The 13441-nt window shown below is 37.9% G+C and overlaps 1 protein-coding gene across 1 annotated transcript in view; it reads right to left on the bottom strand.

Annotated features, from left to right (window-relative positions):
- Positions 1-12180, bottom strand: part of LOC108256910 (junctional adhesion molecule-like) — a 34777-nt gene extending 22597 nt beyond the window's left edge. The window contains exons 1-2 of the mRNA XM_053685905.1: positions 12024-12180; positions 9334-9636 (exon numbers count right to left, since the gene is read on the bottom strand). Of these exons, the coding sequence (XP_053541880.1) occupies positions 9334-9636; positions 12024-12180 (460 nt within the window). The remainder of the gene's footprint in view (positions 1-9333; positions 9637-12023) is intronic.
- Between the last annotated feature and the right edge of the window lie 1261 nt (positions 12181-13441).

Below are 13441 nucleotides of genomic sequence, written 5' to 3'. Positions count from 1 at the left end.
AGATCATACACATAGGGAGCTACACATGCATAACATGTCCAAAATTCTAATACATCTACCACATTCAGTCACCAGGTCTAGTATTTTAGATTAGATTAGATTAGTTACACAAACTGATAATTACCACAGAAGTAATTTCAGAAACAAAGATTCACTTAAACCACAAATGTACACATTGGTAGGGATCGTTAAACCCTAAAACACACGACTCGTCCCTTGATTCATTAACATAAACACACTGTAAGCAGTCTGGTCAGCAAACCTACTGGAAACACTCGACTCTCTCTCTCTCTCTCTCTCTCTCTCTCTAATACACCCACACACACGCACGCACACTCCCCCCCACACCCACATACACACACACACACCTCAGATGTGTAGGACACTGTGTATAGGCCTACAAGACATTCCCCGGAAATTGTGTCTTCTAGTTTAAACAAAACTCTCGATTCTTTTAAGCAGCATTTTACATCCTAAAGGGTTAGGTTTAGAAGGCATGTAATACGCGCGTTTCTTATAAAACACCGTCTTTAAAACGTTTACCTCCTAAAGGGACCTATTTAGAAGGTATGTAAAAAGTTTTTTTTAATTATTTTTTCTTTTTTACATTTCTTCGGGTATATCAATGTTTTAGAGTATTTATTTCAGTAAAGTTTTATTCAAAGTCATGTCATTTTCTCAAAAAGTGCAATCAATAAAGTTGAATTTATTTCACAACCTTACATTCTGCTCATTTATGTTCACATTCAACCATCGTGTATTTTCTAACAGCGGAGCTATACAAAACAAACCCCCACAATCTAAATTTAATGTGTGGTTGCAAGATAAAAATTCTAATTTATTGAATTAATTAAATATTTAAAGTTGTACACATTATTTTGATGAGTTGTGTTGACATAATAATGTTGATAATTACATCAACTTAATATTGTGTGTAATTTCTGCGTTAATTGATTTAAAACAAAATTTACGTTGTAGTACATTTACATTTATTCATTTAACAGAGTGTTAGAGGACCTGTAGACTGAACAAATACTAAGTACATTACAATGTGATTATCATTTCACTTACCATTAAATTCTACTAAAGCAATGAATTTGGGGCATGTTCTCAGTTGCGATATGACCGATAGTGGACTCGTGTATAGGTTACACCGGCTAATACATTTGATGGACTATTTTGCACTAGTACACGTAGCTAATGCTAGTCATATTTAGCAGTGTCATTTGAATATCCACTCTTTAGTTTACCGTAGCAGTGGAAAAGAAGGAAAAAGTTTCATTTGACAAATCTGTTCATCTAGAGAGGGCTTTTCAATTGTGCTATAGGAAAGATAAGCATGATTACATTTCTGCTTATTCATGTAAACCTCAACTACATTGTGTAATCTAATTTCATGTATTGATACATTTTTTATTTTATTTTTAAAAATCTTTTGTCATTCGCACGCGTAGCCTTCTAGCTCCACAGCCTTTGGACTGTGGATAGTTCTATGAGAGATAAAAGTAGTAGACACAGAGTGTTTATTTTTTGTCTATACTGCTCATTTCATTCAGTGCTTTAACGTCTATAAATCCTGCAGAGATGTTACGTATGAGATTTGTAATGTAAATCACGCTGGATTTTACTTACTATTGTTATAAAACTTAAAGGCAGTCATTTTTCCTGGATTAAAAGACTGCATTCTACTGCAGACAATCTAAATGGAGAAACGTAATTTTAAAAATGATTGTCAACTTAACAACTTGTGCTCATAATTATGGTAATTTAGTACATAACACTTAAATTCCTTTTAAATAATGTGAAAATAAAGTGCGTTTGTGTGCGTCATATTTTTGTTTGGATGTGGGATACACATGGCCGTACCAGGTATGGTCACGATTTTGATGTGAACCAGATTTAACAAAACTATATATATTCTTATGACCTACCACAGAGAGCTTCATATTCTATGTGAAGAGGAAAATCATGAGTATGCAACTTTTGTCTCTGTGTGGGGGGGGGGGGGGGGGTGCGGGGGAACAAATGGTCGTACCAGGTATGGTCACGATTTGGATGTGAACCAGATTTAACAAAACTATATATATTCTTATGACCTACCACAGAGAGCTTCATATTCTATGTGAAGAGGAAAAACATGACTATGCAACTTTTGTCTGTGTGTGTGTGTGGGGGAGGGGGGGGGGGGTGCGGGGGAACAAATGGTCGTACCAGGTATGGTCACGATTTGGATGTGAACCAGATTTAACAAAACTATATATATTTTTATGTCCTGCCACAGAGAGTTTCATATTCTATGTGGAAAGATGTACCAGGTGTACGCAACGTGTGGGGCGGAAAAACACACATGGCAGCACCATATATGGTCACGAATGGATGTGATCCAGATTTAACATAACTATTCATATTTTTATGATCATGACCTTTGATCTAGATATAGAGAGTTAGAATGTGTATCTTTTTGACCTTTGACCTATACCTGTCAAAACTACGGTTACAATATATACAAACTATCTTCTCTCTCTAATGTAGATTCTACAAACTATGTTATTTATCTGAGGGATAAAAAGTTTGATTGAATCAAAACATAGTTTTCTCTCCCAGCTTGTCTCATATTAATGTTATCCAGCCTAGTTTGTTATAAGAGCAATTTTGATCCTTTATTTACAGCAAGCAGAAAATGTCTTTCATAAAGTCCTCCTCTTCTAACAAATGAGTTTTAAATAATTGCATATTAGTTACAAATCTTTAAAGAAGTTACATTTCAATCAAACTTTTTCCATTTATAAATAAGATTTCACAAAATGGTAAACTAAAAAAAAAAAAATTCTTGATACTTTTTCCTGATTGAGCTGAAGTTTTGGAGCATTGAAAATTTAGACCGCAGCGACATCTGGTGGTCTGCTGTAATTATTGCAGCCAGAAATCCGAGGCTGTTGGTTTAATAATTTTAATCCGTTATGATTCTGATAAAATTCTGTGCTTCAAATGTATTTATTTATGTGAAAATATTAGGGATGTGATTGTGCTACAATAAAACTTTCAAATATCATGCTCCACTATAATTTCTTTATTTTTTTATCACTGCAAATAGTATGAAAATATATAAGCTACAAACAAGCTACAGGAATTTTACAAATGTTTCAAGTAAAAGCTTTCATATATTTTCAAATGATGAGAATATTATATTATTTAAGAAGTGTGTGCACAAGCAAACCCAAGAAGAGCGAGAAACTTAATGTAAAGAAAACAAAAACATGTTTAGACCTGGTGAGATGCCTGGAAGACTTAGAATATGACATAAACAGAAAATAAAAAAGAGTGTAGACATGATTGTGCAGTCAACAAGATCCTTATAGATCCTTAAATGAAACCATGTTAATGTCTGTGCAGAGGTTTGCATGTCCTCCTTGGGTTTGTGTGTGCGGTTTCCTCCCACTGTCCAAAAACATGCAGGTTTACTATGTTAGATTGCCCCCAGGTGTGAATGTGTGTGAATGGTGCTCTGAGATGGACTGGCGTCCCATCTGAATTCTCCCACCTTGTGCCCAGTTTTGCTGGTATAGAGTCCGAATCCATGACAACACTGACCAGAATAAAACAGTTACTGAAGAGGAGTTAATAAATAAATTAATTAACCCTATATCTGCACCATGCTGTTTATAAGCCATAGTCTATATGTTTCCTTCTCTTCTTCTCTTTATGGAAAAAAGGATGCTATGTTCCAGGCAATGTGAGATTTGCTCTGTGCTAGAACACTGACTGCTAAGGGTGTCAGATGTAATCTATGCCGTGCAACCACAGGATTGGTTCATGTCAGCGGTTCATGCACGATGCCTATTTCCAGCACTTGGTCTCACAGTGGAACAAGCTGCACAATTCATCAGCATGAGGCTGGTTCACTGCCACTCTGACAAGTGGCAAGGACTGACAGCAGGTGTAACAGCAGTTCCCCTCCTCACATGTGCTACAGTCCTTTAAGACACCTCTTTAAGATATTATGCAGGATGCTAAATTACAATCATGTCACTTTATGACTTTGTTGCAAGGCCATACACATGCCTCTGACAAGTATTAGCAGTTTATAAAACCACAGTTGCATGCATAACTAGCGTTCTCATGGTACTTCAGAGCCACTGTGAGACACTCAGCATGTCAGAGGGACTGCAAGACTGTGGCCAGGGCAGTGGGGACTGATGGGAAAATGGCTACTTCCTCTTTCTCAAAGTTAATGAAAGTTGTGCCATGCACAGAGAATACTGTGTGATACTCCACACTCAACAAGCACACTATCATGCACCCTTTAACATGCAATAAGGTTTTCACAACAATTTCACCACAACTAGTTTAGAAACACACATTCAGTCCAGACAGACTTTCCCACGACAGTCACAAACAAGAACTTCTACAGCAGTCGTCTTACGCAAAACAGGGTGATGACAAAAGATTTCTGGAACATATAAGTGGTGTCTCAGTGGTTAAAGTCTCTGGGTTGCTGATCAGAAGGTCAGGAGTTCAAGCCCCAGCACTGCCAAGCTACCATTGTTAGACTCTTGGGCGAGGCCCTTAACCCTCAATTGCTCAGTTGTATAAATGAGATAAATGTAAGTCGCTCTGGATAAGGGCGTCTGCCAAATGCCGTAAATGCAAATAAAAAACAAATGATACAAAATAAATGATAATAAATGACACAAACATTAAAAATATAATTTGCAGGATTATCCATCAGCACACAAATATGATTAAATCTGCTATTACTGGTCAAATAATAATAAAAAAAGGCCACAGTATAATAAACTAAGCCAGAATTGTGAATCCTGTGCTTACCATGGTGTGTATTTAATGTACTGCATGTATTCAGTATTATTCTAGATATTTACTGTGGATTAGTTTGTTAGAATTCTGGCATATTCAGTTTTGTCTCCAGCGTTGATCTGGACCCGTGCTGCTCCGGCTGTGTTCACGTGGGTTACAGTAGAGTAAGTAACATCAGGTTCAGTCTGTGGAAAGACAGAACCAGAAAATTATACATATAACACACACACACACACACACACACACACCAATTTCTAGTACTTTTACTGTTGACTCCAGAAACACAACTTATATGTATACATCTGAGCAGTTGAGGGTTAAGGGCCTTGCTCATGGGTCCAGCAGCATGCAGAATTAAATGGAGATTAAATTTAGAATACAGTATGACTCTGATGGACGAGGAGAATTTGATGAAATTTTATAGTTCATTTTCAGTCATTTATCTTCTGATTCAAAGACTTAAAGATAATAATAAAAATGCAGCTGAGCTCAGGCCTGTATGTACACTAACCTGATCCTTCTGCTTTCTCTTACAGTCCGGACGTCCTTCAGTAATCACGTTCTCTCCACATCTTCCTCCTAAAGAGAAAAGACCTCAGAAATCACACCTCTAGTGGAAACTACACCATTTCATTTTCCTTATCCAGAGACACATACAGAAGTGCTGCTGCTTCTACAGGTTTCAGTTCATCAATCTCAGAATCTGTTTTGTGTGTGTGTGTGTGTGCGTGTGTGTGTGTGTGTGTGTGTGTGTGTGTGTGTGTGTGTGTGTGTGTGTGTGTGTGTGTGTGTGCACGCATACGTTGTACCTTTGCGTTTCCAACAAATAAATGCCACTAGTCCGGATATCACCAACAATAAAACCACCAGAAGGCCGAAAACTGTGTAATAAAACACACCAAAATATTAATAAATGTAATAATATAGATATGTTTTTTCATTGCTGATGAAAAGTTTTGGCACCTGGAGGGAGGCTGCTGTGTGTTTGCTGTTTATCTTGTTCCAGTGTTGTTGAGGATGATGCAGGTGGAGAGTTTGTTGTTTTACTCTGAGACGGTTCTGATGGAGGTGAAGTGTCTGTTTTCCTCGAGTGTGTTGAAGTTTCTCTTCTTCCTACTGAAAACACAAAACTTATTAAAACTAATGACTGTTTTTATCACTGTTAGTAATATGGCACATGACACTGGAGTGAAGCATGCTCACAGTCATTAATGAAAACATGTACTGTATTAATAAATATGAATGATTATTAATGAATATGGAAATTAAATTATTCAATTAAATTTCCATATTATTAGTTCATATGGAAAATACGTTTTGGGATAATTTGAGAATTGGTACATGCAACAAGCAGATAATTGTTTGTTTGTTTATTTGTTTGTTTATATTTAATTTATTCAGGACTGCACCATATTTTAGTGTTGGTTTATTAGGAAAGGTTCACGTCTGTTAATATAAAGCTCACAGCTGATGGTGAGAGCAAAAAACAAGTCATGAGGTTGAAGGAATTGTCCAGTTTGTCATTAAGAGTTTTACTTAAACACACAGGGTCAGTAGTGGATCATCATCAGCTGGACTCAAAACCCTAATCTCTTGTTTCTCAGCCCAGATCCTAACTACTACGTGTGTGTTACACTATCTTGTGTGTATTTTTTTCTTTTAAATGCCAGGAGCTACTTGCAGTTAAACAGCTGTGGTTAGACACCATGTTACAACTACATCTGAAAATAAAGACCACTTGGAGAGAGTAATACTACAGAATTTCTTTAAGTTGATCAGTTTAAATAAGGTGTAATGCAGGAAGTGAAGATGGTCACTGACAGAGGGACAGCAGAAAAAGGTGTGAAATTCACACGCATCTATTTATAGCTAAGACCAGAACGAAGACGTGACAGTTACAAGTTACAGGAAAATAACTTTTCTATTACACTTTATATGACTCAAAGTCAAATTAATTTATATAGCACATTTAAAACAACACAAATGTTGAACTACGTGCTGCACATCATGCATAATAAGGAATACATTAAAATAGAGCATAAAATTTCATTAACATAAATATATAAATAAATAATTACTATAAGAAAACAAACCAGATATAACTAAGACCAGAGAATAAGCAGCTAGACAGGGCAGATTATAGATAAGCCTGCGTGAAGAAATAAATTTAATATAAAGGGTGATTAAAATAAATTTATTGTAGGGGAAGATCTGGTAGAGAGGGGCAAGCTATTCCAAAGCATCAGTGCCATTACAGAAAAGGCCCTATCGCCTTTGGTTTGTAATCATGAGTTTGGAATGGTCAGTAACAGCTGAGAGGAGGATCTGAGCGAACGTGTGGAAGAGCAAAAGCTGAGGAGATCTGAAATATATATGGGGAGAGACCATGCAAGACTTTAAAAACAAACAATAGGATCTTGAAATCAATTCTGTATTTCACCGGTAACTAGTGGAGTGAGGCTAAGATGGGTCTTACGTACTCTCTCTTTTTGGTCCCAGTCAAAAAGCGAGCTGCAGCGTTCTGCACAAGTTGCAAGCGCAAGATTGAAGACAGGCTAATTCCAGCATACAGGGCATTGCAGTAATCAAGCCTTAATGAAATAAAAGTGTGAATAACAGTCTCACCATCTTTAAATTTGAGAAAATATTTTAAATTGCAAAAGTCCCCTAAGCTGGAAAACTAGCTCTGACAACAGAATTTGTTTGTCAAACTGTACTTCCGAATCGAAGATCACCCCCAAATGTTTGACCTGGGTAAGAATGTGGTCTTGTAGGGGGCCCAGATTTCAGCTAAGACTTTCTATCAAATGTGAAGGACCAAACAGGATCGCTTCAGTCTTTTTCTCATTTCGCTGGAGGACATTTTCATCCATCCAGCACTTTATATGTGTCACGTCTTAAATGTTATGAAGGTGAGGACAGATGCAAGTGCAGTTAAAGATTTTTATTTCAGAAGGTCAGGCAGACAAATCCAAATCATGAGACAGTAGTGTGGTCGAAATAACGGGCAATGGGTCAGGCGATCTACAAACAGGCATAAACTGGGCAGGGCTAGAATCAGAAACGTGAAACAAGGTCAGTAAACATGAATAAAAACGAGAAACAAGAAACGACCGCTTGGTAAGGAGATAACACTAAATACTACTCAAGGTACAAAGAGACACAAGGGGGTTAAATGACAAACGTAATCAGGGGTGAAACACAAGACAGCTGAAAACAATGTCGTCACACCTATGGGAAACAACCAATGACAATACAGGGGTGGAGACAGGACAAAAACCATAACAAAAGCACATGTAGAAAGTAAACAAAGTCAATGTCACTGAAGCCCCAAAAGCGTGCGTTCGCTAAGAGCTCATGCATCGGCTCGCGCTTCGAGCTCGCGCTTCGGGTTTCCGAACACGCTGCGTGCTACAGCGCTAGCTCGAGGGGAAGTCGTGACAATATGAGTCATTATAGATCCAGACATTGTCAGAGATATCATGTGTTTCATGTGTTTGTTCGAGTAGTGTCTGCCTGCCGGCGATCTTTCCCTGACGTAAAGTCATAATTAATAGCCAAATACTAAATAGTTAAAGAACAACCAAAAATAGTCAAGCTTGTTCACAGCCACTGATGAAAAAATTTACCTTCAACAGATACATTTTCTCTTCTTTAAAAATAAAGGTAAAACATTATTAAGATATTATTAAAACGTATTCCAATAAGTGTCAGCTGATATTAAGACTGCATTTCTCAATGTAAATGTCAAGTTGAGAGAAGACCTTGTGTAGTGATATAGATTTCTGTTGAGGTAAGGTTGTGTAATGACTTACTTTAGATCATTAGAACAACTCAGTTTGTAGCTCAGTCTCATTCTGGTCTGTCTGTGTCACATAACGGTAATGCGGTGGCTAATAGTTTTATGCATGAGGGTAAAATTGTGTAGAAATGGACAAAGGTGACATTTCTGTAACGTGTCTCAAACGTGGAAATTGGTCTAAACGGTGACATGAAAACTTGCTTTATGTTACACAGTGAAGGATTTGATGGTGACCATCACTGCACTGTAAAACAGAGTTATGTATTATTTCTCTGATTTTAAATTAGAATGAGATTGATTTTAATGTCATGTCACATTATCATATAAATTCTATGTATCAGATACGAACTTTTTGATAAAAACAACAAACAACTTTTGAAGCTTCTATAAATGTTTATGAAAGCTTATGCCAGTTGTAATGAAGGAATTATACTGGTGTAATGTAGCTCTATAAACACTACAGTGTTACCAAAATAACCACAGATTAGACTGGGAAATATGTCAAATCCAATCAGATACCAATCCAAAGTTTCAGGCCAGTCTGATATCCATAATCAGTATTTACTATTATTTATAACATGATTTATATTTTGTCACAATATGACTCGTTAGAGTAAAAAGACATTTTGTTACATATTTAACTATAATTCATTTGAACACTGATCAAGTCTGTTTTCACTGAATATCAACTTTTATTGTGTATTTAAATACTTTACCTTTAACATAAAGCCAGATGTCTCTGTGTTCCTTCTCAGTGCTGCACCTGTAGACTCTCTGATCCTCTTCTCTCAAGTCAGATATAAGCAGAGACAGATTACCAGGAGAAATGTCATTAAACAGCTGAAGTCTGCCACGGTAGTGTTCATCATTTAACACTTCTGTCGCAGGTCCTGTTCTGTCGCTCTCCCAGGTGAATCTCTGAGGTTTGGTGTGCAGGTCAGAGCAGGAGCAGGGGAACAGCACTGAACCACCTGTGTGTCCTGTGATTTCTGTCGGATTATCAGCAGAGAGAGAACAGCCTACAGAAACAAACATACAAAAACTCACAATCTACTGAATACAATATGAAGTACAACATTTCAAAATGAATTTTTATGAAAATACTTATGTTTCAGTACGTTTAATCCCTAATCTCTTGTTTCTCAGCCCAGTTCCTAACTACTTGTCACGGTTTCCCCTTTATGCAGCGCGCTGTGGAGCATGTGAGCGCGCGTGCACGAGCAAGGTGCGCGAGCACCTGCTTTTCCTTTGTTCACAACCGTGACATTTGGACACGCGCTTTTGTTACGTTTCCTCCCTGTTCTGTCATTGGCTGTTATTTCACGTGTGTCTGAAGTGCTGTCAGCCGTCAGCAATTAAGACACTGATTATGTTTGTATATATACCGCGCAGCTCCCAGCACACGGCGCGGAATATTAGATTAGTATAGATACTTACGTTAGATATAGATATAGATATAGATAAGATTCATAGTGAACCACAGTCATAGTCACAGTTATTGTCCGTGTCACGTTTCATGTTGAGATTCGTCTGTTTAAGTCACGCTGGTTTCTCCGCTCTCAGTTAGTAGTCATAGCTTATGTTTCATGTTTTGTATCTCGACCCTGTTTTCCGTGACCACGACATTGTTTCCTGCTTTGCCCCGTTTATGTCTGTTTGCCGATCGCCTGACCTTTGCATGTTTCTGGATCACGTTTGTGGATTACGATTTGGATTTACCTGCCTGTGTCTGTCATCAATAAAACTGTCAAACTGCACTTGCATCCGTCCCTATCTTCGTTATGTCTCGAGACGTGACACTACTGTGTGTGTTACACTATCTTGTGATCGTGTGTGTATTTTTTCTTTTAAATCCCAGAGAGCTACTTGTAGTTAGACAGCTGTGGTTAGACACCATGTTACAACTACATCTGAAAATAAAGACCACTTGCAGAGAGTAATACTACACAATGTGCAGATTTCTTTAAACTGATCAGTTTCCAGTTTTTACAATTACTTACACACATTTCTCAATACTATGTTCACTTTTTTTTTTTTAATCCCCACACAGTTGGCTTTGCCAGCGTGCAGCTCAGTACAGCTGTTAAACTCACATCCATAATGTCCTGTCATGGGTGTAGATTTGGTTTGAATATTGGAGGGGTTGAAGTGTGAATGGGTATGCTTCCTGATATTTTTAATTAAATAAAAATTATAATAATAAATAGAAAAAAACAGCTTTGTTATATCTGCAGTATCATTACATAATTATCCTGTGCTTATCTATCTTTCTATCTATCTACCCATCCACCTATCTGTCTAATCTATCTGTCATCCACCCATTTGTCTAATCTACCTATCTATCATACACCTATCTGTCTAATCTATCTGTCATTCACAAGCATTTATGATCAAATGACTGTTTCATTAAAACAAACTACACAGGACATAATAACAGTCCAAATGAATGCACACTGTAAATGATTGAAACTTACACATCATTTAGTGTGAACAACCTTACTGTTGATAATAATGGGAATTATTCAAATAAAACTTAGCTAACATAACTCAAGGCAGTTTCCAATAACTTGGGTATTTTCCATTTATGCACATCCTATTTGAAAAGCAATAAAATACACAGAGTACCAAAATGATGCCCTGTCTGTGTTTTGCGCCCCGTTTCCGATCTCTCCCTGGTTGAGAACCACTGGCCTATTGTAATGACACTGGACTTGATAGATTCCGTGAGTCATGCCGAGAACAACGATACCATTGATGCCATGGTCAATCAAACTTGCTGCCTGCCGTTTTGAATTTCGTTGAAAACATTATTTTTTTGAACTCCTTCTCCTTCGTTGGCCCGATTTTCATCAAATTCGATTCAGATCATCTTCAGACCATGCCAGCAAAAAGTTATGGTTCATATACTTAACTGTTATATACTTAATTGTCTCTGCAAGGCTTTGGCATATTGACACCAAACTTTGTGTGTCACTGAAACCGCACAGTGACCACATCACATCACATTAATTTGGTCACAGCTTCACCTATTGATCAAATATGATAAGCAATTAAATCATATAACTATTGATTGTATTTATGAACGTTCAACCATTTTGCCAAAAATCATATACAAATGTCTAAAACTGCTTTTTTTTTTTTTTTTTTTTTTTTTTTTTTTTTTTTTTTACAGTTGGTCTTGATGCTCCCTGTCATGCTTGTTTAGCTCCTTGTTTAGCCTCTTCAGTGCTTGGCCCCTTAATTGCTGCTTGCAGCTATATTTATTATTGTTATTATTATTCTGGATTATTTGGAGTTGTTTGGGGAACAGTGACACATGGCACTCTCACATTCCTAATAGATTTATCACTTAAGGTACGTTCACACATTCATTTTCAATGAGATCTGGCGACTTCCGGCGACATACGCGGCAGCGACCACTGGCGACTGGATGTGGGCGTGTCCAGCAACGCGACAAAGTTGAACTTTATGCGAATTTGGAGCGACTTGGTGCAGTGAGTACCAAAGGGAGTGAAGAAGTGTGAGCACACACCACTCCTGCTCACTAGCAGAGGCAGCGCCATTGTGGCAGTAGCCAATTAGCTTAGCTAAGCTTAGGATCTTAGTGGGTTTAAAGCAAAATGTTTTTATTATTAAATAAATAAATAAATAACAATGAAACATTCACTTTTTGTTGCAATTGAGCAAAACCCCAGTGCAGCTCCTATCTTTGGTGAAGTGTCCGGCTTGTCGCTGCTTCGGCGGCCGGGAACGAGCAGCACCAAGCCAGACACTTCACCCAGAAAACACGGAGGCCACAGCCAAATAGCTGCAGTCCAGCTCCCAGTCACCATCGAACAGATAGTGAATGACAACCTGATGGTGACACTCACTTACTGAGATAGGAGCTACACCCGGAGTCTGTCCAGAGAGTGACCCGGAGTGTGTTTCATTATTATTTTTTTGCTTTAAACGCACTAAGGCCTTAAGCTAAGCTAATTGGCGCTTGTGCTTTTGCCGCAGTTAGACGGCTGATCACACACCGCTTCTCCTTCATCTCGTAAGATATGATGCATATATACACTGGTGCATTTTATATCCTCTCTCTCCAAAATGTTTTATTTTAGCAGCAAGAAAACTTGTTTGTTGTCAAAAGTGGAATGTTAGTTGTACCACCCATGTTACTATGGCAACCAGTAATAGGAACACCTAACTGCGACTTCATAGTACAGTGACTGGTGAGTTGCAGTGATAAAATTGCTGTATGTGTGAAGGCAGCATTATGCAGCGCAGTGTCCGGCACATATTAGAAGATCTTTACAGAGGAAGCTGACAGTCGCATCATTGACATCATGTTTCGAGTTTCGTGCTCGGCCACGGTTAGCGATCACACTAGATGTGTACCGTGCGTGAGTCCAACTCTTCAAGCGGGCCTGGGCATGGTATGGAGCGATCACCACCAAACTGGACTTTGGGGGTCAAACGTGCTCGGGCATGTTACCGATCGTCTAGTGTGAGTACACCCTTAATCGAGTAATGGGGTCTCCCAAAACTTGTATATTTATGTTCAATTAACTTGGTGCTCATGTCGACTGTACTTAAATTGTTAGGTTCACTTAAATTTGTGTTCATAGAGTGTATTTTATAGTTTACTGAAGAGGAATCAAACTTGGGTCACGGTAGTCAGAGCGCTGCATGCTAGCTACTAGTCCACCAGGGAACCTGTGAATTAAACTAATTAAGTTCACTTAACTTGGTGTTCATTTCAAATGTACTTAAATACAGAGTGTCACAAAAGTCTCCATATGTAGGGGAAATGATTGGCATTTCTTTATAAACACCCAA

This window comes from Ictalurus punctatus, chromosome 2, assembly GCF_001660625.3.
Source record: "Ictalurus punctatus breed USDA103 chromosome 2, Coco_2.0, whole genome shotgun sequence".
Lineage (NCBI taxonomy): Eukaryota > Metazoa > Chordata > Actinopteri > Siluriformes > Ictaluridae > Ictalurus > Ictalurus punctatus.
This window is presented reverse-complemented; position numbering and strand designations above follow the sequence as displayed.